We start from the raw sequence: 25,068 nt of genomic DNA, 5'->3' as shown, positions 1-25,068 counted from the left end.
TTAATTTAGAGGGGAAAAATAAAACAAAACAAAATAAGAGAGGAAGACAAACCATCACAGGAAACAAACAGGTTGCTGGAGGGGAGAAGGGTGGAGGGATGGGGTAACTGGGTGATGGACATTAAGGAGGCACATGATGTAATGTGCACTGGGTATTAGGTAAGACTGATGAATCACTGAACTCTACCTCTGAAACTAATTAATACACTCTATGTTAATTGAATTTAAATAAAATAAAAATTTAGAAGAGTTTAAAATATAAGGCACACAAAAATAGTCCTTATGCTGAAATAAATCTATGGAAAACTTCAATCTGCATTAATTTTTGCAAATTTAGATTACATGATATATTTTTCAGGGGGATAACTAAAAGTATGAATTTATACTTACTGCAGTGACTAACTTAATGGCACATAACTGTAGTTCACTGACATTTTCCACAAAAAATGGTGTTATTCCCATTGATGATACCTGTACACGCAAGAAGTAATCAGTATACATCTCTAGTTGATTTTGGTAACATTTTACCTTAACCAAATTCCAAAACATTCATAAACTTACTGGAAAAAACTGAGAGGGCATTTCGTCTCCCCTCATTAATCATTAGTATCGATCTAATTCTTTCTCTGCTCCTTTCACCCTCAAGCACATTAGTACATATTTTCTTTTCATAGCCACCATTCCTCTGATCTCCACATTTTGGGTTGATAAATGTTACAGTATAAAGAAATAATACATTTTGCTACTCTGGATGAAAATATTACATATTTCAAAGGAAGTAATTATTTACCATTCAAAGAATTTAGAGTTTAGAGTTTATACTACATTCACCTATCTTTTGCCCTAAATGTTTTTTTTTAAAACTTCTCTGGACTTGTATTTCTCATTTTATATACATTCTGAATGGAAAAATTAACACAGTGCTGGCATTACTACTGAGTGAGCAAGGTTATACTGAACTCAGACCCTCTATTCTTATATCATTTGGTCTAGAAATGTAACAAAATGCCTATAAAAAAAAAAACAACTTACCTGAAGAATTGTTGTGTCTGTAAGAAGCTGTATTTCTAGCAATTCTGATAAGCTGCTAACAATGTCACAAACTTTATTATAAAGCATTACTATTACTCTCTGCTTATGGGTAGAACATTTAGCCCGTTTTGCCTTTGAACTTAACAAGCCTCCTAAAATGAAAGAAAAATTTCAAAAAAGTAATTTATCAACTTTTAATAATTTTTAATAAACAGTAATAAAACTGTTTTCTGAATTAAGGGAACACTTTTTCTGGGGGGGTGCTATATAAAAGTATAAGCTGGCAAATAAAGCTGGTTATTTATTAAAACAGAAAATTATTCTCTAGGGATATTCAGATAGCAAGTAATCATTCTTGTAACATACACTCTATGGCACATTCCAGTGGATACTAAATTCTTGTAAAACATGTATCTTTATTTCTCTTTTTTCTCATTGGTGCAGGGCAGTAAGATCTCATTTCCCTTTAAATTAACTTGCGATTAAACAATAAGTAATTAACTGTAGATTATTCATAAATCAAGTATGTCCCCCTCTTGTTAAATGTACACGTTAACTACTTCACTGCTCATTTATTTATAAATGTTATAAATCAGAGAAAGATCATACATCTTCAATCAATCCATTTTGTGGATAACTAATATTCTGCATAAAATTAGGGTGAAGTGATAAATAGAACCGGAAGCTAATATCATCTGGGATTTTCCCTGACCAGTAGAAATTACTTCCATTGTATGTAAATATTTGTAAAGAAATTATACTTGAACAAGTACTGGATTAACTAAAAGTTCTATACCCTAGTCAAATCAAAGCCAGTATTTATTACAATTTATATGATCTAGTAATTTTTGTGCCATTTTAAGTTATTGCATTCTGACCTAACATAAAATTATATAACAGATAATTTTGACATATTACTAAAAACTATCAATATAAAAGGCAAACTAACCTCCGTGAGGATCTAATCTGTAAACAGGATCATACTGAGGATAGAGTGTATTCTGCAAATGAAATTTAGTGTATTGTATAACTCTTTCAATTACATCCTCAATATATACAGCTTTTGGCATGTTAGGGGATGTCATAATATTGATAGTTGTAAGACAGGCATCTGCTGATTTTGTAACTCTCTCCATAATAAGGTCTCTCCATAATCTTTCTTCTTCTTCAGTATCGTTATTCTATAAAACAGCACATTAAGGAAATGGAAATAAACACACTTATAGGTTAAAATATTAAAAAATTATGATGTATCTGATTTTCATGGTAAGTGTTCTGATGTATGTACATTTTTTTTTAAAAGTAAGCTCTATGCCCAATGTGGTGCTTGAACTCATGAGCCCAAGGATTAAGAGTCATGTGCTCTACTGACTGAGCCAGCCAGGCGCCCCAGTGCATGTACATGTATGTTCATGAACATCAGGAATGAAGTACAAATACTGATGTTACTTTAAGATTTTTGTTTCAAAGTTTTCAAACATAATACACTCTTATCTTCTCTGGAAAACAGTGTGGAGGTCCCTTAAAAAGTTAAAAATTGAGCTACCCTATGACCCAGCCATTGCACTACTGGGTATTTACCCCAAAGATACAGACGTAGTGAAGAGATGGGCCATATGCACCCCAATGTTCATAGCAGCATTGTCCACAATAGCTAAATCGTGGAAGGAGCCGAGATGCCCTTCAACAGATGACTGGATTAAGAAGATGTGGTCCATATACATAATGGAATATTACTCAGCTATCAAAAAGAACGATTTCTCAACATTTGCTGCAACATGGACGGCACTGGAGGAGATAATGCTAAGTGAAATAAGTCAAGCAGAGAAAGACAACTATCATATGGTTTCTCTCATCTATGGAACATAAGAACTAGGAAGATCGGTAGGAGAAGAAAGGGATAAAGAAAGGGTGGGTAATCAGAAGGGCACATATGCACACTACTGGCTCAACTCTTACCATATGAGAGATTATGGACTCTGAGAAACAAACTGAGGGCTTCAGAGGGAAGGGGGGTGGGGGAATGGGATAGGCTGGTGATGGGTGGTGGGGAGGGCACGTATTGCATGGTGCACTGGGTGTTATAGCAACTAATGAATCATCGAACTTTACATCAAAAACCAGGGATGTACTGTATGGTGACTAACATAATATAATAAAAAATATTAAAAAAAATATGCTCTATCTCCTAATTTCGCCACTAGATGACACTCCAATAACAAAATTATAGTATCTTCCATGTACTTTATCCAAACCTAAGATTTTAGCTAAAGACTATAACTGTATAGAGATAATTCTGTGTTTGGAGTATAAACATGATAGTCAAAACTCTGTAAGTTCTGCTTGCTGTTGTGTGAACAAAGCGAAAATTAAAACAACGAATGGTAGAGCTCCATTTAAAAGTGGTAAAATGTTATTGACTTGATCATTCCCAATACTTCTTTTTCAAAAACACAGTATTTTTGAAACAGAGATTAAAAAGTAGTTATTATGCAGACTACTGAAAACATAATTTATTTTCTAAAATGGATAATTCGACAACTGACAGAAGATTGCATTTTAATTTACGCACTAGCAACTTAATATTACAAATGGGAAGAAGTGCTTTTTTTCACTTTCAGAGTGAAAATGCTTCTATCACATGTTTACTTATGAAATACTAACTTTATACTCTAGGAATACTTTCAAATGCATTGTATTCAAAGCTTATATATTGGGAAATGAAGCAAATAAAAGCATGATAAATGTAAAGCAGAGAAGGGCTTTCTAATCACTAATGCTCCAAACTCCATTACCTTTTTCCTAACTCTCTAAGCTTTCTTCCATTTTACTGCTTACATACCTACTCGAAAAAATAAGATAAGGTGGCTTTTCCTTAATATTAAAATCGCTGTATGGAAGAGTCATTTAAGGAGGTTTATCATTCATGTCAAATGTCAAGATTATCTGCAACACATTAAATAATGCTACAGCTTCAGGAATTAGAATAATTTCATTAAGACTGAGTCAGCCAGCTCTCCAGAACTCTAGATTCTTGAGATTTATTATAATTTCTTGTCAAAGTGTTTCAAATAAAATCTGTAGACTAAGGATGTAGTAGATTGCCACTACGGGTTTCTCTAAGCCCTTTGTTTCTGATTCAAAAACTAATTTAAAAAGGCCATTGGAAAAATATAGATATATTTAAGAAACCACAGAAATACCACCTGAGTGGTATTTTTCTACATTTTTTATTCCATGTAGATCACTTAGCAATCCTGTGGCTTCAGCAAACTCAAGAACATTTCTCTCATAAGATCCAGTGCATGTACTAAATATATATAGTATATATGCAAATATGAGAATGGAAATTCATATATCAAAAGTGTTAATAGTTATTGCTAGATGAGAATACGGACCTTTTTGAGCTTGTGTTTTGTAAATTTCTGCAATAAAGAAAATTCAGTAACTCAAAACTTTCCCAAATTCTTACCTCATATTAAATGCCCATAAGTATTAGAGTTTGTATTCATTAATGGTAGAGCTATCAAGATCAATTTGAATATACATATGATTCTGAAAGTCTGCTACAATGCTAAGAAGGTAGATTCCAGGCAATTTCCTTTTATCAGTTTATAAACCGTTACATTATGTTGCTACTGTTTTTGACATAAAGGTACTAAAATACATTAACGGTTGCTGTTAATGTTTATTGAGAACTTAATATGTGGAGACACTGTTAAGCACTTTACATGAATTAATTTATTTAATCCTTTCAATGACTATCTGAACTGGGTATAAAAATGGTATAGGGGTGCCTGGGTGGCTCAGTTGGTTAAGCATCTGCCTTTGGCTCAGGTAATGATCTTAGGGTCCTGGGGGATCAAGCCCCAGGGTGGGCTCCCTGCTCAGCAGCGAGTCTGCTTCTCCCTCTCCATCTGCCCCTCCCCCCACTCGTGTGCACTCTCTCCTGCAAATAAATAAATAAAATCTAAAAAAAAAAAAAAAAAAAAAAGTATATTAGGATTACTGTTTTAGGATATGTTAAGAAAGCAGTATAAGGCTTGTAACTATTTAATTCTCCAGGAAGGTCACGAAAAATAATTACTATCATTTCATAAATGAAAAAATATTTTAAACACGATCATACACAAGGAAGAAGATAATGGAAAATTAAAGAACAGTCCCGTAAATTGAAATGAATTTACGTCTGTTGTCTGTTTATGTCAAAGCTGTGAATCAACAATGTAATTTTGAATTACTAAAAGTGTTATTTAGTAGCACTGCTCATGAATTTGTTGTAATAAGCTCAAATAAATGAAATTTGAGATTTCCCCTATAAATCAGAGTTCTTTTGAAAAAAACAAAACAAAACTTGTATCTTAACAACAGTAAAGGTAAAATTAACAATATGGATCTTGAACTTACATGGTTTAACAAAGTGGAAAGCTTTGACCCATCTTGAATATTCTTCTCCAAGATATTTAGGACTTTCACAGTTTTGTCAGTGGAAAGCTAAAATAGCAACATATATATATATATATATATATATATATTTTTTTTTTTAAATCAATCGTTGATAAAAGTGATAAATTATTCAAGAAACATGTACAATTATCACCTTTGGGCTATGGAATATATAACATTACCACCCACTTAAAGAGTTGGAAAAGAAAATTTCCCCACTTAAGATTCTCAACTTAAAACTGAATTATGTAGAGAATTAATCACTTGTTTCTGAAAGAAAAGCAAACACAGAATGGGCACATATGCACACTACTGGCTCAACTCTTACCATATAGTCAAGATTTAGTTTGTTCTGATGCCTGGCTCCCCGTTCTTGTGGCAGTGATATTGAACATGCATATGAATACACACACAAACACACACTCTCTCAAGTTTTCATCTGTTGATTTAATTATAATATGGTTTCCACACTATAGTGTTACTCACAGGTGTCTTAAAATTCAAGGTGGTATTATGAATAAAGCATAAAACTATAAATGATAAAAGTTACAAATGTAAAATAACACGGTTTTTTCCCCAAAATCTTTCTTATTTTAAAAAACACCTATTTCATTTCTTACAAAGGATAATTTCTCTACCTAAAAAATTAGTAGCCGATTTAAAGGTTCTGGTAGGAGGCAACTGTTATTCATATTCTCCTGACTGAACAGTTCTCCTTTTAGACTCCTAGCATGCCGCTAGGACTCTCAACCAAATCTGCCAGAAGAGTCAAATGGAAGGATCAATAGAGTAACTGACATAAAGTACATTTTGATTATGCTGGAGTACAGAAACAAGTTCCCCCAAATACTGCTTTAGATAATTTCAAAACAGATTACTGAGACTTTTGGTAAACTTTCTATACTTTGAAAATACTCAGCAAACTCACCTTGTGAAATTGAAATATTAGCTATATATAATTATGGAATTTATGAAATAAAACCTACGACTGGCAGTGTCACCTCAGAGAACTGATGCCATTTTCCTACATAAAAAATAAATCAATATATCCCTCACTGCACATAGTAATATTATTGTGAACTAATAGCACATTAATTATTGGTTAACTATGTGATATGTCTGGCTTTAAAAATCAAATTCATAGAAACCTTTGTGCACTGTTGGTGATAATGTAAAACGGTGCACCCGTTATGGAAAACAGTATGGAGGGTCCTCAAAAGCCTAAAAATAGAACCACCTTAAGATTCATCAATTCCACTTCTGGGAATATATCTGAAGGAAAAGAAAACGCTAACTTAAGAAGATATATGCACACTCATGTTCACTGCATGATTATTTACAATAGCCAAGACATGAAAGCATCCAAAGTGTCCACTGATGGATGGACAAAGAAAATACAATGTGTGTGTGTGCGCGCACACACGTGTGTACATATGTATACACAATGTTAATGAAATATCTTGCCATAAGGAAAAGGAAGTCTTGCCATCCGTGACCTCATGATTGGTCCTTGAGGGCATTATGCTAAGAGTAATAAATCAGACAAAGACAAATGCCATATAATCTCACTTACATGTGGAATCTAAAACTACTACCAACAACCAACCAACCAAACACATAGACAGAGAACAGATGGGTGGTTGCCACAGGGGTTGGGGGTGGGGGCTGAGGTGGGTGAAGACGGTCAAAAGGTACTATTATAAGATAAATAAGTCCTTGGGATATAATGTACAGCATGGTGACTACAGTTAATACAATCCTGCATATCTGAAAGTTCCTAAGAGAGTAGAACTTAAAAGTTCTCACCATAGAAAAAAAAAAATTGTAATTATGTGTGATGATGGATGTTAACTAGATTTACTGTTGTGATCATTTTGCAATATATACAAATATCGACTGGTTAAATGGTAAACATGAAACATAATATCAATTATATCTCAATAAAAAATCTAAATTCATGGCACATTTATTACTTAGAATACAGGCAATATATAAACAAAAAATGAATAACTGTCTTTTAACTTGGTAAAAACATCAAAATATTTTCTAGTCTACTTTAAAATTATAAAATTGAAAAAACAGAGTTTAAGATGTTTAGAGTAAACTCCACAGGTAAACACTCTTTTATTCACTCTCTTACTTATTCTTGAAGAATAAAACATTACCTTCATATTACAGACTAGGAAATTGGGAGACTTAGAGTAGATAATTCTAAACAGGGAGCCTGCCCTGGTTAGAAGAGGAGGGAGGATTTGTCTTGAAATTGTATTTACATAGCAATCATGCAGTAGTTTAGGGAGTAAATGGTGGTTCGTAAAGATTATGGGAAGCCATCCCTTGATGCTGTCACTATTGTCAGAAGTTCTTATCCATGAAAAAATACTCTGCTATTCCATTAGAATAGAATGAGACTATTTAGCAACAGAGAGCTCACAAGAAAGTCAACTCATGAAAATTATTACAAAGCCTACAGCAATGAGGCTATGTATTTATTACAATTAATGTATTGAGACTGTAGCTTTACACTTTAACCACTCTCAATGACTAAAGCAAATGCCAAAAAAATTTTTAGTGTATTTCTACATTTAAATAATCTAAATACCTGAGATAATGAAAAAAATTAAACAGTGAAAAAAAATCCAGGCCCATGCAACAGTATGATTTTCTTTAGAATAATTTACAGAATACTTGAGTCTTATTTTTTAAAAAAGAAATAATTCAGTTAGACTCTCAGAAGGCAACCATAAATTGTTTTCATTATTATTTACTTTATATGTAATCTTTGTAATTTACCTTGAAAACTTTAATTTCAAACATTAGACTTTAAGTAAATATATAAATTTTTCTTTAGTGAGATACCTTATCCATTATACCCATTGCTTTAATTTTAGCAGATTCACTGCCGAGTTCATTAAGCTGATGTTTTCCTAAAAGAAGTTCCTGAGGAATTTCATCATCATCACCTGAAAAACAAAACCAAACAGTTTAGGTACAATGAACAGCTCAAAATAGTAAGCTTAACTTTTTAATAAAATTTCTGGACACACAAACAAATATAAACAAACTAAACAAAAAGCAACCTAAGAAGCCTCTGAAAACCTCAAGCAAACCCTGAATGAAAGGACAGGGATTAAAATGAGAGTTCTAAGATGGGAGGAGGAGATAGAGCTCTTATCTTCACTACTTTAGATATACTGTTGACCCTTCTCAACCAAGCTCTCTGCCCCCAGAGGCTGACCTGTATGGACTACATCAACAGTCTCCCATGCCCTCTGGCTTCTGTTTGGGTTCAGCTAGTGGGGTGCCCTGTCAGAAGATTAAAGAGAAGGAGAGTAAGGTCAGGGTATTTATATCCCTGACTCCTTCCTTGTAAGATCTCCTCAGGCAGCCTATGTCCTCTGACTAAAAGGTTACTGCTTTTTTTTCAAGAAGTCTACAACATTATTTTCCCTACAGAATGAGTTCTCACAACTTCTCTTTACCCTTTCCTTCTTTTGGAATAGGGATGGTAATAGTTCCATGGCTGCTAACCCCAGATTCTGGCACTATTCTGTCCCCAACTCTGTAACTGGTCTCTTTGTAAATAAGTCCTCCTCAAATTATCCTAATTTGAGAGTGCCATCTGCCTTCCTGTTGGGATCTTAAATGACATGGAAGACAGTTTCTCAGCACACAACTGGTAGGCCAAATAATGGAGAAATGCATTAATGATACTTAGGCAAGTAACTTTCACAAAACAAATACTTAAATAAAGGGTAATATAATATAAAGGGTAGTATACCTTTTAAGACATTTTCAAATAGGTGGAGTCATATCAGAATTATTGTATATTATATGGCTTTTGTAGAAATTAGGCACTAGTGTTTGTACCAGCTGAGAGACTGGTTGAGAGTAGCTCCAAAAACTGTAAGCAGTGTTACATTTTTATATTTAAAGATATGATCTTTACATATTATTATAAAAGGAATATATGAATATATTAATCCTACTGTATTCTAATTAGTTTACTATTTTGTTTTCCACATTAGATTTCGTATTACTTAAAGCCAGGGGCTGGGGTATTTATCTTTGCATCTCTAGCATTTATTTATTTATTTTTATTTTATTTTATTTTTTTTAAAGATTTTATTTATTTATTTGACAGAGATAGAGACAGCCAGCGAGAGAGGGAACACAAGCAGGGGGAGCGGGAGAGGAAGAAGCAGGCTCATAGCTGAAGAGCCTGATGTGGGGCTCGATCCCATAACACCGGGATCACGCCCTGAGCCGAAGGCAGACGCTTAACCGCTGTGCCACCCAGGCGCCCCTACATCTCTAGCATTTAATATACTGCTGCAAAGAGTAAGTATTCAATAAGTATTGGCTATAAGAATAAATGAGCAGATGCATGGGTTCCTATTTCTGCATCCTTGCTCGTATTAGTACTCTCCTTATCTAGCACCTACTCATGTCTCATCTGAATAAAGGTTTCTTTAAATATCACCTACTTTGGTAGCTGCAGTCTCAGGATCCAAAAACAGTATCAATAATACTTGATTATTACACTAAAGTTTTCAGTTTCTTGATAACACAGACTACACTTGAGTGGCACCTGTATGGCTCAGTCAGTTAAGCATCTGCCTTCAGTTCTGCCATGATCCCAGGGCCCTGAGACTGAGTCCCACATCAGGCTCCCTGCTCAGCGGGGAGTCTGTCTATCTCTCTCAAATAAATAAATAATCTTTAAAACAAAACAAAAAACCAAAAAACATAGACTACACTTGACTCTACAACTAGATAGGTTTCTTGAGAGCACAGACCATGCCTCTGTATCCACTAGAGAACTGGTAGAAAGCTAGACACATAGGTAAATAAATTTATTTAAAACTGACTTTATATTTAGAGGTAAATAAATATATCTTAAAATGATTTTACCAAATGCAGTAAAATCCATATCTTCTAAATTATCCAAAATATTCTCTATTGAGGCTGTGAATCTCTTAAAAGTTGAAGAATCCATCATTTCTACAACAGAGAAAAAAAAAACTTATCACATTACATGTAGAAAACTGAAGTTGAAGACTATGAACAAAGACAAACTAAAACGTTACCTTCAGGTGTTAGTTTTGGTTCATAAGCTTTCCTTTTCTTCTGTTTTTCTTTTTTCTTCATTTTTCTAGCAACTAAAATAAACATAAAGAAATATTGAAATATAGGAATGACAACTTAAAATATTTCTATTTTTGCTTCTAGTTTCCTCCAAAACATTAAACAATAACCACTGCCATTCCAAACTAAATATATACTGTCTTAATAATTAGGAGGTGTTAACTCACAAAAAGGTATCAAATATTCTTCAAAGTTAAAGACCTAAATTTAAAGAAGCTTATGTAAGAAATCCGTTGACACTGATGAATTACCCTCACTAAGGCTGGGAGGAGGAGAATAATCTTCCATGTCGGAATCTGATGGGCTTCGGTTTCGATAACGACCACCACCCGAACTCCTTCTTCCTTCATGAGAGTGGCCGCTTCTCCTATGATCCCCAGAGCTTCTTCTGTCACGCTCTTCATATTCCCAAGCTTTATCATCATCTTTTTTATGTCGTTTCCTAGAGGCTAGAAGCAAATCCCCATGACAAATAATTTACCTCATTTAAAAAGACTATTAAAACTTGTACTTCACAAATGAACCACATAGGGGAAAATCATTGTGTGGGTCTAGGAAACAGTCATTCTGTTTCATCAGAAATACAAAGTATGGTATAGAAATGGTATCATTTATTTTAGCATCCTATTATTTGAGATTTAAAGATTTCTACATGAATTTGGTTTGCTAATAAACAGGAATGTTCTGGGGATTAAACACAGCTCATTTCAAAGAAAGGTATTCAGTGAGTTGGTAAAGATAATATCTAACCATCAGGATTAATTAAGGCATGTAAAACAATCTTTATCTAGGATTTGAATGAAAAACAAACACCTTAAAGCATATGGATTATTGATGGGGAGCAGGGTTTGGAGGAAAAGTAAATTTCTGAGAAAGTATTATAGAATATGGAGTAACCACGTATACCAACAATGAAAAGCCAAGTTAAGCCCACAACTTAGGTATAAATTCAATAGACTCTGATAATCTAACATCACAGACCTACAGAGATAGAATAAATCTGTACAGTTGTAAATACTCAAATACTGAATTCAGTTCTCCAACAATGTACTTGCTTAAACCCAAGGAGAAACGTTTTTAAGCTTATATATGCTACATAAACATATTAATGTATGTTACCTTCAGTCCCTTCCCCAACCTTCCAAGGGTCTAAGCATTCCATTAAAAATACCAGCACTGACAGGAACTTCTAGGCAGAACTGGCAAACAGATTTCATCTGACACATCAACTCTGATCAACTGGTAATAGCTGCCTAGAGCATATTTCCCTGAGAAAGCATCATATTTCAACAAGAAAGACTGATTAAAAATGTCTGTGACAAGTGACAAATATTTACCATACCTGCTCTAGGGTGTAGCACCACCAACTTAAAACTAGGATAGAGAACTGATGAGTCCTATATCTTGGGATCTTGTTGTTTTGACCACTTGTTGGTGACAATGAAGTATTTTCTAGTCTGTTGAACTAAATTTGACTCTCTTGCTTTCTTTGAACTGGCTTCTATTTCGAATTCCTAACTATGATCAATACCCAAATACTTAAGAAAAATCTCTTGCTTGAGTTGTCTTAAATCCTTAGATTTAAGGGGGCGCCTGGGTGGCACAGCGGTTAAGCGTCTGCCTTCGGCTCAGGGCGTGATCCCGGCGTTATGGGATCGAGCCCCACATCAGGCTCCTCCGCTGTGAGCCTGCTTCTTCGTCTCCCACTCCCCCTGCTTGTGTTCCCTCTCTTACTGGCTGTCTCTAACACTGTTGAATAAATAAATAAAATCTTAAAAAAAAAAAAAATCCTTAGATTTAAGGATGCCAACCTCTGGCCCATGCATTCTATATATGCTTGCGCCGGTGCCTTTAGGTGTGGGTAAACAATGTCTGTACCCTGGCTAATCTTACCCTTACACACTGCTTTAGCTACTCCTATTCAAGAATCTAGTTTGGTTTCTGGTCCTGGACCCTTCTGTTCAATCTACTAATAGCAGAACAGAAAAAGATAATTTTGTTTCCTCTTCTTTTTGGTCATAAGCTTGGCATAGCAAGATAGTTCATAAAAAAAAATTAGTGCATATATTTAAATCTCCAATGATTTTCTTCTTAATTAGGCATAAATTTGACATGAAATATGAGGAAGAATTAGGACGTCCCCCCTTTTACAATTAGGGTATACCCCAGTACATTCTCTTAGTGAGAGGCTGCCGTATAAACTAATATAAAGTGTGTGTGTGTGTGTGTGTGTGTGTGTCAGAAAAACAGATCATTTATGCAGCATTCACTACTTTTTCAACAAGTACTAAAATACCTACCAAATATGAAGAATAACAACTAATAAGCTTGTTCAGAAATACGCAGAAAGTAGTATTCTATGACCTCAAATATGACTTACTTAGTCCTTCTGAATTTTAATTTCATAAGAAATCCATTTCAAGCATTCAATTCTATTAGAAAACGCTTGAAAAATCTTAAAATTGTTAGCAAGAACATACAATACACTGTATTGGTGGTAGTTTTTATAGGCCTTGAAGATTTCTGTTTCACACTCATTAAACTTTAGGAAATTTGGATAAAAATAGGATGGCAAATTAGAAAAAAACCCATCCAACTTCTATAATACAGTATGTTGAAATTCACCAATTCACTGTTACTTGTTTTTTCTCTATTGCCCTCATAACCCTGAAAGAAGTAGGGGAGGACCTCAGCAGACAGGTAGGTAAAATACACCTTGAGTGTCTTCCACCTTTCTTTTCTAAATTTCACCTACACTGCTCCTTAGCTTATGTCTTCCCTCCTCCTTCTCCAGCAACCCAATGATCTTGTATTTGTGTTATGGCTACCGAAATTTATGTGGCCCAACTTTCAAAGTTACCCCTCAACCCTTCTTCCATCCTTCAAACAAAACAATTGCCTTAGTTTTCGATTTTTAGGAAACCAATTTGATTAAACTGCAGCAAAACCTTAAGTTTCAAAAAGTCTCTCAAAGCATCATAATGCTTGTGCTTATCTTCTCATAATACTTCTACATTTTGTACTACACTATATTTTCACTATACCGTTTTTGTTGTGGTATAATGACAATTTGGTTATTTATGTCAACAACCAATTGAAATTCTTTCATCTCTCAAATCAGTGGCTCCAGAGCCAATTTTTCTATAGTTACTTCTATAGAAATAAACTAAGAAAAACAGAAAGCTACTCTGTGGTCTCTTGAAAAATCCAGAGAAAGTTCTTACGCCTAGCAGGTTGAAGCTGAGGTTTTCTAACTAACATCAGCTTTCAACGTACTTGGGAATAGATGTAACAGGATCCATGGCTTTAAGATGACGCTATGTGCTCCTATAAGATGAAATGACAGCTCTCATAACAGAAAGCAAGGAAAAGAATATTGACTGCACTGACGACAAACATAAGGCATGTGTGGCTCTCCCCCCTATTTTATACTTGGTGGGCATTTCTGATTATGCTATCCTTTTTACTTAACTGTGAGGTAGCTTCAAAATTCTCATCAGTTTAGCGATGTAGGGACCCACTCTCCATTAAATGGAGTTGAAGTATGATTTGAAATCAATCTGCAATTAAGGAACACCTCCTTCTTAGCTATTCCCTTTAGAAATGTGTGATGTTTTGGGGATGGGGGAGAAGGAGGAGAAGTGAAGGAGAGGTATGTATATAAAGGGGAGTGAGTTTCTGGGCCACCAGATCTCCTTTCTCCTTTCCCTTTCCAGAACATATGTTCCCATATGACCAAAAATGTTTGATTATAATAAAAAAGTATTAACTTTAGCCATTGAAATATATTGCATGTAAATACATCTTATGATAATAACAAGTTATAACAAATATACATAAAATTAAATGTCAGATTAACTTTGCTATATATTTTATTTCAATTTTAAAACTTTGTTCATATTTGTTCAGTATTCATAGTCTACTCCTCATAGCTCAAGAGCTCACAATTTAAAGAAGATCAGAGTAAATGAACATTGAAAACTTTGGAGGAGGTAAAGGATTTCCATCAGCAATATACATTTAAAATTGTCAGCATGCATCTGTCCTTCCTGCCCTTGCTTGTCACACCTCAATCTACGGAAACTAGGTGGAAAAGGTAGAACACACTGGTGGTCTTCCCACTTCTTTTGGTCATAATGACTAAGTCAGTTGGCACACAAGTGAAGATCTCCCATAGTCTGTTTCCACTGAATGCCGTTTAAGTCAAACAAGGTTGCTGACCCCTCTTGGCTAGGCTCAATTCTCTTGCTCCAGAAGAAGGAAGATAGGGATAAAAGAGAAGAACTTTTTCAGTGGACCAGTAGGAAGACAGGCGAGGTATAGCAAGTCTAGTGCAAAGACAGGTGATCACAGTGTTGTAGAGAGGTAGCTGTGTAGTGAAGAAGCCAGCTCTGGAAAACAGTGAAACAAGGGAGGAATTCCAGGACACAGCTGGGCAAAAAGGAGAAGCCAGGTCCAAACCACACAGTTAATTGGCAATGTGGCTAATCCATTCATAATTTAGTGATAGTATGGTTTTAAATATTTCTTTACCTGGCTATCTCCTATGTGTCCTTCAAGACTCAACTCAAGTGTCACCTCTTCCAGTAAGCATTCCCTGAACCCCCAAGTACAATCCTGATGCCAATCCAATGTGCTCCCATAGCATCCTGGATTTACGATCACTGTACTTTTCTCACTGTGCTACAACTGTTTACATATTTCCCCCATTAGATTGAAGGCTCTTCAAAGACAGGGGCCACATCTTATTTGTATTTTTATTCTCAGTGCCTAGCATATATAGTAGGAGCTCAATAAATGTTTGCTAAATATAGACACATACCTGTGTTATTTGACACTAATTATAGCTCATTAAATTTTTTTTCTTGGTGCCAACTGATCTCATCTTTCGCACATTTTTTAAGTATAAAGAAAAAAAACTTGCTATACTATGTTATAAAGAATTAAATCACTGTACTCTTCCTACCCCCCCAAATTATGAATGAGACAAACACATCAATCTGCTTAATTCTAAAGTAAAAGAAAGTTATGTGATACTTACATTCAAAAGCTTCATCACTATCATTATCTTCATCTGAACTGATTTCAGCATATTTTGGCTTTTCATTAACTGTGCTACGCTTGCGTTTATTCATTTTCACACGTTCACAAAGTGGCATGGTGGATTCAATTTCTGCCAGAAGTTCGGGGGGTAATTCTTTTAACACTGATTGATCTATACTACCTATTAATGAAAGGTAAGAAAAGAATTTAAATCTGAAGATAAAAGGGAAATTTTAACTAAATTAGCGCAATAAAAATGAAATATTAGTATTTATGTAAGTTTTCTAAGCCAGCTTTGTATTTTAATAAAACACATATTTAAGACTCTAATAGGCTTCAACCTGATCTGATAATGCAGTTTTTATACATATATCATTATATAATAACTTAAAAAACATAAAAAGGGTAGTTACATCATCAGTTTTTGATATAATGCCTTCATTTGTCTGTGTGGACTAAAAACTTTCTAAAACGAGAGATCCACTGGCATTATCCAGTATATATGTAGTAAGAGATTCATCTTGCATTCTTGGTAGCACCCAAATTTGTTTTACAGAGGTCTGGACCAGTTAGTTTGAAAGTAATACTATCTCTCAGCGCAAATTTGAAGAGCTGGAAGACACTTATCATACCCTTCTCTTCCTCTATGCTCTTGGGTTGTGTACTGTGGCTTTTACCTATCACTGTCTATTTGAGAGGCATGGTAATGCCTTTAGTATTACAAAGAACTTCCTCAAATAGATAAACCAATAAATGCATTATACTGAAGAGAACAGAAACATGAAAGACAGGATAAATAAAAATATATTAAAATGTAAATGTCTATAATTAAAAATAGTAAATTCAAGTTTGTTATGAAATAAGTTCATATTTTCCCATGAAAGACTAAGGATAAAAATATAGCAACATAGTAACATTAACATAATATTTACTACTTAATCCCACACGTATACACAAATACACTAACAGTTGCTATTAAGAAATAAATTCTTACATCCTACTGAGAGCTTAAAAACAAAGAAGTAGCAAAAGCTATTTATTCAGGATAATTTGTCCTTGATGACTATTAATGATGACAATTTTAAATTACTTACCCTTGTAAATCTTTGAGTGGAAGTATAAAAATGATGTCTTACCTGCTAAATTTTAGAAATTGGGAGCAAAGAGTACCTCAGTGGTTTATAGCAGGGAATATTAGTAACTAACATCAACCTTAACACTGCAACATTCGAACGATAATAGTACTTATGTACAGGATAAAAATAAATCATGACAAGAATGTACGGGTACTGATTAAGACAATTTCAAAGCCTCAATATACAATCCCAATAACTTAAGAATATAAAACATAAATTATTAATCTCGATGGAAGAATAAGCCTTTTTTATTCTTTGTGCAACTTTTATTCAACACCATGGAGTTATTTCAGTAAACTTTAAGTCTTTTATTCTTCTAAGGACACACATAGCAAAAATTTTTACCCAACAAAGATGTAATACTTGTGACTGGTAATATTCCAAAGACTTCACTGCTGAGAATCCTGGGACATAATAATGTTGAGTATACCTATCTGTGTCACTTTCAAATCATATAACATTACTCCGTGCTGGCTTTCTTAATTCAACTGTATTTTATCAGTGAGGCCCACTTTTTAGTATTCAGCTTTAGCTTTGGATTGTCCATAACATCAAACCCCAGGTAATTGGGGTTACCCCAGGTAACCCACACTATGCATTTCATTTAAAAGTCCTTAATGTCTTGGGGTGCCTGGATAGCTCAGTCAGCTAAGCATCCAACTCTTGATTTAGGATCAGGTCATGATCTCAGGGTCCTGAGATTGAGCCCTGCATTGGGCTCCACACTGGTAGCCTGCTTGGGATTTTCTCTCTCCCTATGGCCCTCCCTTTCTCTTAAAAAAAAAAAAAAAAAAAAAAAAAAAAAAAAAAAAAAAAAGGTCCTTAATGTCTTGAACACCTCTAATTAAATGTGTGGTTGTTTTGTTGGAAGGGTTATGTTTTCTAGTATTTATCTTCCCCTTTCCACATGACCTATAATATTAAGTATGTATATATTAATGGTCAATAAATACTTTTTGATTGCCTGTCATTCATAATTTCCTATGATCACTTACAAGTGTACTTTCCGTATAGTTTCTGAATTGCTATATTTTATAGGCAAATGAAGACATTTCCCAAATTTTAAAAAATGGAAATGCTTTCTTTTTTGTACTACCTAAAATGTCATAACCTTTTTGGGTATTTAAATACAGACAGCCCAAAGTATTTGGCCTTTAGTCCATCATGAAATTTTTTAAAAAGCAGATTTCCCTGATTTTGTTCTGCTAGACTAAGTTCCCATTCTCAGAGACATATCTGACCTGATACTAATAAACCAGAATTAAAATTATCCTGCAGATAAATATACAAAAAAAAAAAAATCAAGGGTCAAAATATGTATTGGTACTTGTACTCTTTACAATGGTTTATTATATCCCCAGAGCAAGGGGTCTGCTCTCTTCTTTCTCACTTAAAAAAAAAAAAAATCCTCACAATAGCCAGACACAGAAAACTTATATTTGATAAAGCAGGCATCGAAGCTTATTCACTGTAATTTACCACCTCTTATTCCCTAAATTAAAAAGAATGCTATCAAATTTAAGAGCTTTTGTAGTCTGTAGATCATTTTAACCTCCGTATAACTCTGAAAGTTACAGCAACATAACTCAAATACCAAACGTTTCATTTCTGAAGATGACCCAACTTAAGAAAAAAAAAAAATCCAGGGGTGTCTGGGTGGCTCAGTTGTTAAGCGTCTGCCTTCGGCTCAGGTCATGATCCCAGCGTTCTGGGATCAAGCCCCGCATCGGGCTCCCTGCTCAGCGGGAAGCCTGCTTCTCCCTCTCCCCCTGCTTGTGTTCCCTCTCTCGCTGCCTCTCTGTCAAATAAATAAAATCTTTAAAAGAAAGAAAGAAAGAAAAAAAAATCCAGCAATGAGTAATGTCTCTCAATGTACTATCCTCCAAAACTGAATCCTGTTTCATTGTGAAGAGAAACACCTATTCCACAGGTTTATGCATTTTCTGAATTAAACATCCTTTCTCCCTTTTAGTAAAACACTTTATAAATTGATTCACCCAGGTCCCTTGATTACAAAGGTTAAGAGATAAAATCTTTGACTTTCCAATACTCAAAATCAGCATATTTAAATACATTATCAAGGACTGAATAACTGACTCAGCTTCAATAGATATGAATAAACAGTAAGTACCTCAAATGATGCCTCTGATGTATTTGGTTATGTTCTTTCCCCTGAATTAGGAAATAATCCTTTAAATGCAAAAATAATGTCTAATTCTCAACACAATGATTTTATAAATTATTGTTGTTTGTGGAGTTATTTGTTCTTAAAAACTTCAGATTGCTAGTACTTTATGACTATCTTTCTCACCTCATTTCTCCCATCTCTGTTACTTTATTCTTTATATCAGGTGTGAATTACCATAAAATTTCAAATTACTGGCTTGAGGAGATAATGTCATTTAGTCACAATTTTGTGAAGTACTACACTTTCAGCTTTTGTAGATATACAGACATAGTGCACCTCTATTTCCTAGTTCTCATAAGGCTAAAAGAATTCATTTACTTTTAGATGCACTACATTTTAGTAATCTTGGACTTCAAGTATAAATCACTCATATTAGCACACTCAGCAGATTATTAAAACCAAACTACTAAAAGTCTCAGAGTCACTAGTCTGATAACTAACAATGTATCTGGTTTGTTTTTTTAAGTGAAAAACAATCCCAAGATTAAAATAAACCACCTCAATTAATGAACTCTTTAGGACTGAAGATTCAGACAATGGAAACCAGTCATGTTCAGAAACAAACCACGAAACTCACATAAACCTCCAAATTACGTAAGTCATAAAAAACATCTTAGGTATAATGTAGTTCTGTGATAATTCTTAGAATAACCTATACAAATTACAGGGAAGTAGCATCAAGTGGATCTTCAACTTTAATGAGATGCAAAAGAAAATAAAAATTTAGTAGTGTATGTTGTCAACTGGCCCATCTTGTGACCCTAAGGTTAATATGGTTTGAAGATACATATTTTTTGGTGGAAATGGTTCCTAAATGCAAGCCTACTTCTTTACTCGAAGCCACTGTTAAGAAGTACACCCAAGGAGCATAAATTGCAGATTACATAGTTCTGAAATATGGTTAACAGTTGGGAGGTAGAAACAAAAAGCAACAACATAAAGAGAAACTAAAAAAATGTGTGGTTCAACTATGAGACCAGGACATTCATGTTCCTTTCACAGGGACCCCAAGGTTATAACCTGATGGCAGTAATAGGGGTAAAGAGGAAGCCTGTGACAAATCCTCAGTGAATATAGGGATATGGAAGATTGGTGTCACTGAGGACATAAGACAATGACCTTAGGGGAAGAACTCTGACATGTGTATTTTAGCAATTACAGCTGATCCCTAAACAACACAGGTTTGAATTGCATGGGTCCACTTTAATGCCAATTTTTTTTTTTTTTTGGATACAGTATAGTTCTGTAAATGTATTTCCTTTTCCTTATGATTTTCTTAATAACATTTTCTTTTTTCTAGCTTACTTTAAGAGTAGAGTATATATGTAATATACAAAATATGTATTAGTCGAAGTTATTTTTTAAGGTTTCCTGGTAAACATTAGGCTATCACTAAATTTAGGAGCAGTCAAGAGTTATACACGGATTTTTGACTGTGTGTGTCGGGGGGTGTGTCTGTGAGTGCCCCTAGCCTCCATGTTGTTCAAGCATCAACTGTACTTGGAAGGAGCAATAGCAAACTAGGAGAAAGGAGATTCTACTTTTTTAGTGCTAAGGCTCCTTCACTGAGTGAAAATGAGGGAAATGAAACTCACAGCTTTTTACCGTAGTTGTTAACAGTCATCAGGGTAATAAGAAGGGAGGATCTGTTTATAACTGACAATGAAGTCTTAATTTAAGGGAAGAGAGCATCAGGTAGACTACCTCCTCTAGAAGAAAAGAGTCGGGAAATAGAGAAGTTGCTTTTTTTGTGATGGTTTAGGATAAATGGAAGTCATGCACAATGAGATAATCTGGTATAAAGTTCCTTGATTTTGATAAAGAGGTGGAGACACCCCCGGTACTGGCTGGAGGCCTAATAATGCTTATTCAGGATTTTAAAAAATTAAAAAAAAAAAAAAAGATCTTTTTCAAGGGAAGACTAGTAGTTATTCATCTTTGGCTAGGGAGGGGGTGGTCAGGATCAAATCTGCAGCTATTCTCTTTCTGATGGTCTTTGAGAAATACTGAAACTAATGCAAAGAACCATTATATAATCGCTACACAAAGAATATTACAACCTAAGAACTGGCAAGTCTCCTTTTCAATGTTAAGCAGCAATTTTTAAGTTGCGGGTTATGGCCCATAAGCATGTTGTGAAATCAGTTTTGTGGGTCTTGACTAGCAGTTGTTTTAAAATGAAAGTGAAAGCATCAGTTTTTTGCTTATAGTATAGGGATTGTTAATATGTGCCTGTATATGTGCATTAGGTCACAACATGCATTTTATTTCTTAGGGTACAATCACAAAAGTTTTAAAGTCTTTTAAGTTTTATGGTTGCCACTTCTTTCAAAATAGTTGAGTCAATTCAGATTGAAAAGGTCCTTCTAGGTTAATCAAACTCAATGTGTGGACTCTGCCCACTGTTTCTTAACCTATAGGTTCGATTAAAGATAAAGAATAATTTGAATAAAACATTCAAAATTAAATTGATTTTACTCATTATAAGTTGAAAGGATAGTGACTACCTTGGGTTTTTTTTTTTAAGATTTTATTTATTTGAGAGTGAGAGACAATGAAAGCAGAGGGAGAAGGAGACACCCTGCTGAGGAGGGAGGAGGATGTGGGGCTCGATCCCAGGACCCTGGGATAATGACCTGAGCGGAAGGCAGACGCTTAACCAACTGAGTCACCCAGGTGCCCCAGGACAGTGACTACCTTGGGTCAGAGAGCTTAATCATCTATGCCTATAATTCTGATATAAAAGTTGCTGTTTCATTTTTGAAGTCCCATTACAATAAAATCTTGTATTACCCAGAAGTTATTCTTCTATTTTTGATGTAAATCTTTCTAATAAGCACTGTATCCATCCCTTTCTTAACAAGGCAACTTCTTGGGGCATCTGGGTGGCTCAGTTGGTTAAGCATCAACTCCTGGTTTTGGCTCAGGTCATGATTTCATGGGGGTCATGAGTCTGAGCCCCACATTGGGCTCTGTGCTCAGCGGGGAGTTGGCTTGAAGATTCTCTCCCTCTGCCCCTCCCCTCACTCTCTCTCAAATAAATAAATCTTAAAAAAAAGGGGCGCCTAGGTGGCACAGCGGTTAAGTGTCTGCCTTCGGCTCAGGGCGTGATCCCAGCATTGTGGGATGGAGCCCCACATCAGGCTCTTCCGCTATGAGCCTGCTTCTTCCTCTCCCACTCCCCCTGCTTGTGTTCCCTCTCTCGTTGGCTGTCTCTATCTCTGTCGAATAAATAAATAAAATCTTTAAAAAAAAAAAAAAAAACAACCCACAAAAACCCAACCCCCCCAACCTATCCCCCAAGAAAAACAAGACAACTTCTTGACTCATGATCATTATTGAAAAGATCAAGCTTTCCACAATGCTTTCCACAGCAATGCCTTTCGGAGTTAACTGCTATGCATAAGGTGTTTGAGATGACATGGAGTGATTCAGGCTTTTGTTTTTGAGTTCTGTAGGTCTGCTTGCAGTTTACTGAGATGTATACACTCAGAATCTGCTAACTTGTGTAGAATATATAACACACAGCAAATGGGGTTAAAATCCTTTAACCCTTTTATACTATTCATGGAAATTTATTCCAAGAAAATTTACACAACGAAAAAGTTCTATGAAGAAAGACGTTTAGATCAGTTTTATCTATTGTAACATCTTTTCCCAGCTGAAAATTCTTTTCTAAATCTTGAAAGCAGTTCTTAGTTGTTCCATATTGATAACTATAGAGAAGTTTATCCACAAAGTGAAAAGATGTTTTAATTGACATGTGACAAGTATAAGATATTTGAAAAGCAATTTAAGCCTGTGTATTTGTTATTTATGTTTTATATATTAATTATATATTAGCATATTAATAATATATATCACCCCACTAAATGAAGTACTCTCAGATATTAAATATCCTGCTAAAAATATTATATTTGGCAAATTTCATACTACATTCATAAATACTGGAAAAGAACTAGAAAACTACTTCAAAACTCATTCTAGATGAATCCTTTTATATACACATATAAATACTCAAATGGCATTGGAAAATCCAAATTTTAGGTCTTATTTGCTACAGAATAAATAATCTAGTTATCAGATTCACCCACATTAAAATTTCAATTTTATATCTATAGTAGGCGTAGCAAACTATAGCCTGTGGGGTCAAATTTGCCCACCACATTTTTGTATGTGTATATAAAGTTTTATTAGAATACACTGACACACAACACATGTTGTCTATGGTTGCTTTCGTATTACAATGTTAAAGGTAAGTGGCCCACAAGGTTTAAAATATTTACGATCTGGGCCTTTAGAGAAAGTTTGCTGACCCCTGATCTATATCATGTCATGCTTTAATTCAAATTGGAACAAAGTGCCACCCACCTTGCCAATGTAGTCACTATATTCTGTACATTTTAGGTCATTGAAAATTGGTTTATTTAATGAAGACAAAAACCAAAGATTTGGTTTGTAGCAACTGAAAAAACACTATTATGAATAAAGCAGACAGAAGAAAAGATTCTAAGAAAAATCTGGTTTTAAGCACCACAGTTTTGATATCGACACTGGTACTACAAAGATTTCATCAACACGTACCTATTACATTACTAAAAGGAAGAACTATAAAAAGAAACAGGGATCAAATGATCCTTTCCTTGATATGTATATACAGAAAGAAAAATAAATAGTAGAAGCACAACTTAACTTTATATCTCAATGAACTAGAAAAAGAAAACAAAGCAAGCCCAAATTTAATAGCAGATACTAAATACTAAAGCAGAAATAAATGAAATAGACTAAAAATAGAAAAGATAAATGAAACTAAGAGCTGAATTTTTGAAAAGATAAAAATAGACAAACCTTTAGCCACACTTACCAAGAAAAAAAGGAAGAGCATTCAAATAAATAACATTATATACAAAATAAATCAAAATGGATACGACACAAAGGATCCTAAAAATACACATATGTATATTTCCAGAAACATATAACTTGCCAAGATTGACTCATGAAGAAACAGAAAATCTGAAGAGACCAATTATTAGGAGATTGGATTAGAAATCAAATTTCCCAACAAAGAAAGGCCCAAGACCAGACAACTTCTCTGGTGAATTCTAACAAACATTTAAAGAATTAGTACTAATTCTTTTCAAACACTTCCAAGAAGAGAAGAGTAAGGAAAGGCGAGAATACATCCAAAGCCAGCATTACCCTGATATCAAGACCAGAAGACACTACAGGAAAAGAAAATTACAGGCCAACGGACGCTACAGGAAAAGAAGATTACAGGCCAAGGGACGCCTGGGTGGCTCACTCAGTTAAGTGTCTGACTCTTGATCTCAGGGTAGTGAGTTCAAGCTCCACACTGGGCTCCACATTGGGCATGGAGCCAACATTAAAAGAAAAAAATTACAGGCCAATACTCTTGTACTCATGATAAACACAGATTCAAAGTCCTCAACTAAATATTAGCAAACAGAATTCAACACATGAAAAGAATCAAGATTATATACCATAATCAAGTGGGATTTATTGCAGAATGGTTCAAAATCTGCCAATCAATGTGATATACATTAACAAAATGAATAAAAATCCACGATCATCTTAATAGATACAGAAAAGCATTTTAAAAATTCAACATTCATTCATGATAAAAAAACAAAAAACCAAAAAACTCTCAACAAACTATGTACAGAGGAAATGGCCACTAAAGACCATATATGACAGGCCCACAGCTATTATCATACTCAGTGGTGAAAAGCTTTCCAAGATAAGGAACAAGATAAAGATGCCCAATCTCGCCACTTTTATTCAACACAGAACTGAAGTCCTAGCCAGAGCAGAGCAATTAGGCAAGAAAATAAACAAATAAATAAAAGGCATCCAAATCAGAAAGGAAAAACTAAATTGTCTCTATTGGCAGATTACATGATATTACATATAGAAAACCCTAAAGACTCCACCAAAAAACTGTCAGAACTAATAAATTAAATAAGGTTGCAGAATACAAAATCAATATACAAAAATCAGTTGATTTTGATACACTAACAACAAACCATCAGAAAGAGAAATTAAGAAAACAGTCCA

General features: G+C 34.5%; 1 protein-coding gene across 4 annotated transcripts in view; it reads right to left on the bottom strand.

Moving 5' to 3' along the window:
* Positions 1 to 25,068, bottom strand: part of NIPBL (NIPBL cohesin loading factor) — a 188,463-nt gene that overhangs the window by 52,166 nt on the left and 111,229 nt on the right. For all 4 annotated transcript variants that reach the window (XM_026506828.4, XM_026506827.4, XM_044387039.3 and 1 more), the window contains 9 exons: positions 15,668 to 15,850; positions 10,878 to 11,075; positions 10,569 to 10,640; positions 10,393 to 10,482; positions 8,338 to 8,441; positions 5,440 to 5,526; positions 1,982 to 2,213; positions 1,033 to 1,184; positions 391 to 471 (listed from right to left, as the gene is read on the bottom strand). In XM_026506828.4, coding sequence (XP_026362613.1) covers positions 391 to 471; positions 1,033 to 1,184; positions 1,982 to 2,213; positions 5,440 to 5,526; positions 8,338 to 8,441; positions 10,393 to 10,482; positions 10,569 to 10,640; positions 10,878 to 11,075; positions 15,668 to 15,850 — 1,199 coding nt within the window. The remainder of the gene's footprint in view (positions 1 to 390; positions 472 to 1,032; positions 1,185 to 1,981; positions 2,214 to 5,439; positions 5,527 to 8,337; positions 8,442 to 10,392; positions 10,483 to 10,568; positions 10,641 to 10,877; positions 11,076 to 15,667; positions 15,851 to 25,068) is intronic.

Source organism: Ursus arctos, unplaced genomic scaffold (assembly GCF_023065955.2).
Source record: "Ursus arctos isolate Adak ecotype North America unplaced genomic scaffold, UrsArc2.0 scaffold_15, whole genome shotgun sequence".
In the NCBI taxonomy this organism is placed as follows: Eukaryota; Metazoa; Chordata; class Mammalia; order Carnivora; family Ursidae; genus Ursus; species Ursus arctos.
Note: the sequence above shows the minus strand (reverse complement) of the source record. Positions and strands in the feature narration are given on the sequence as shown.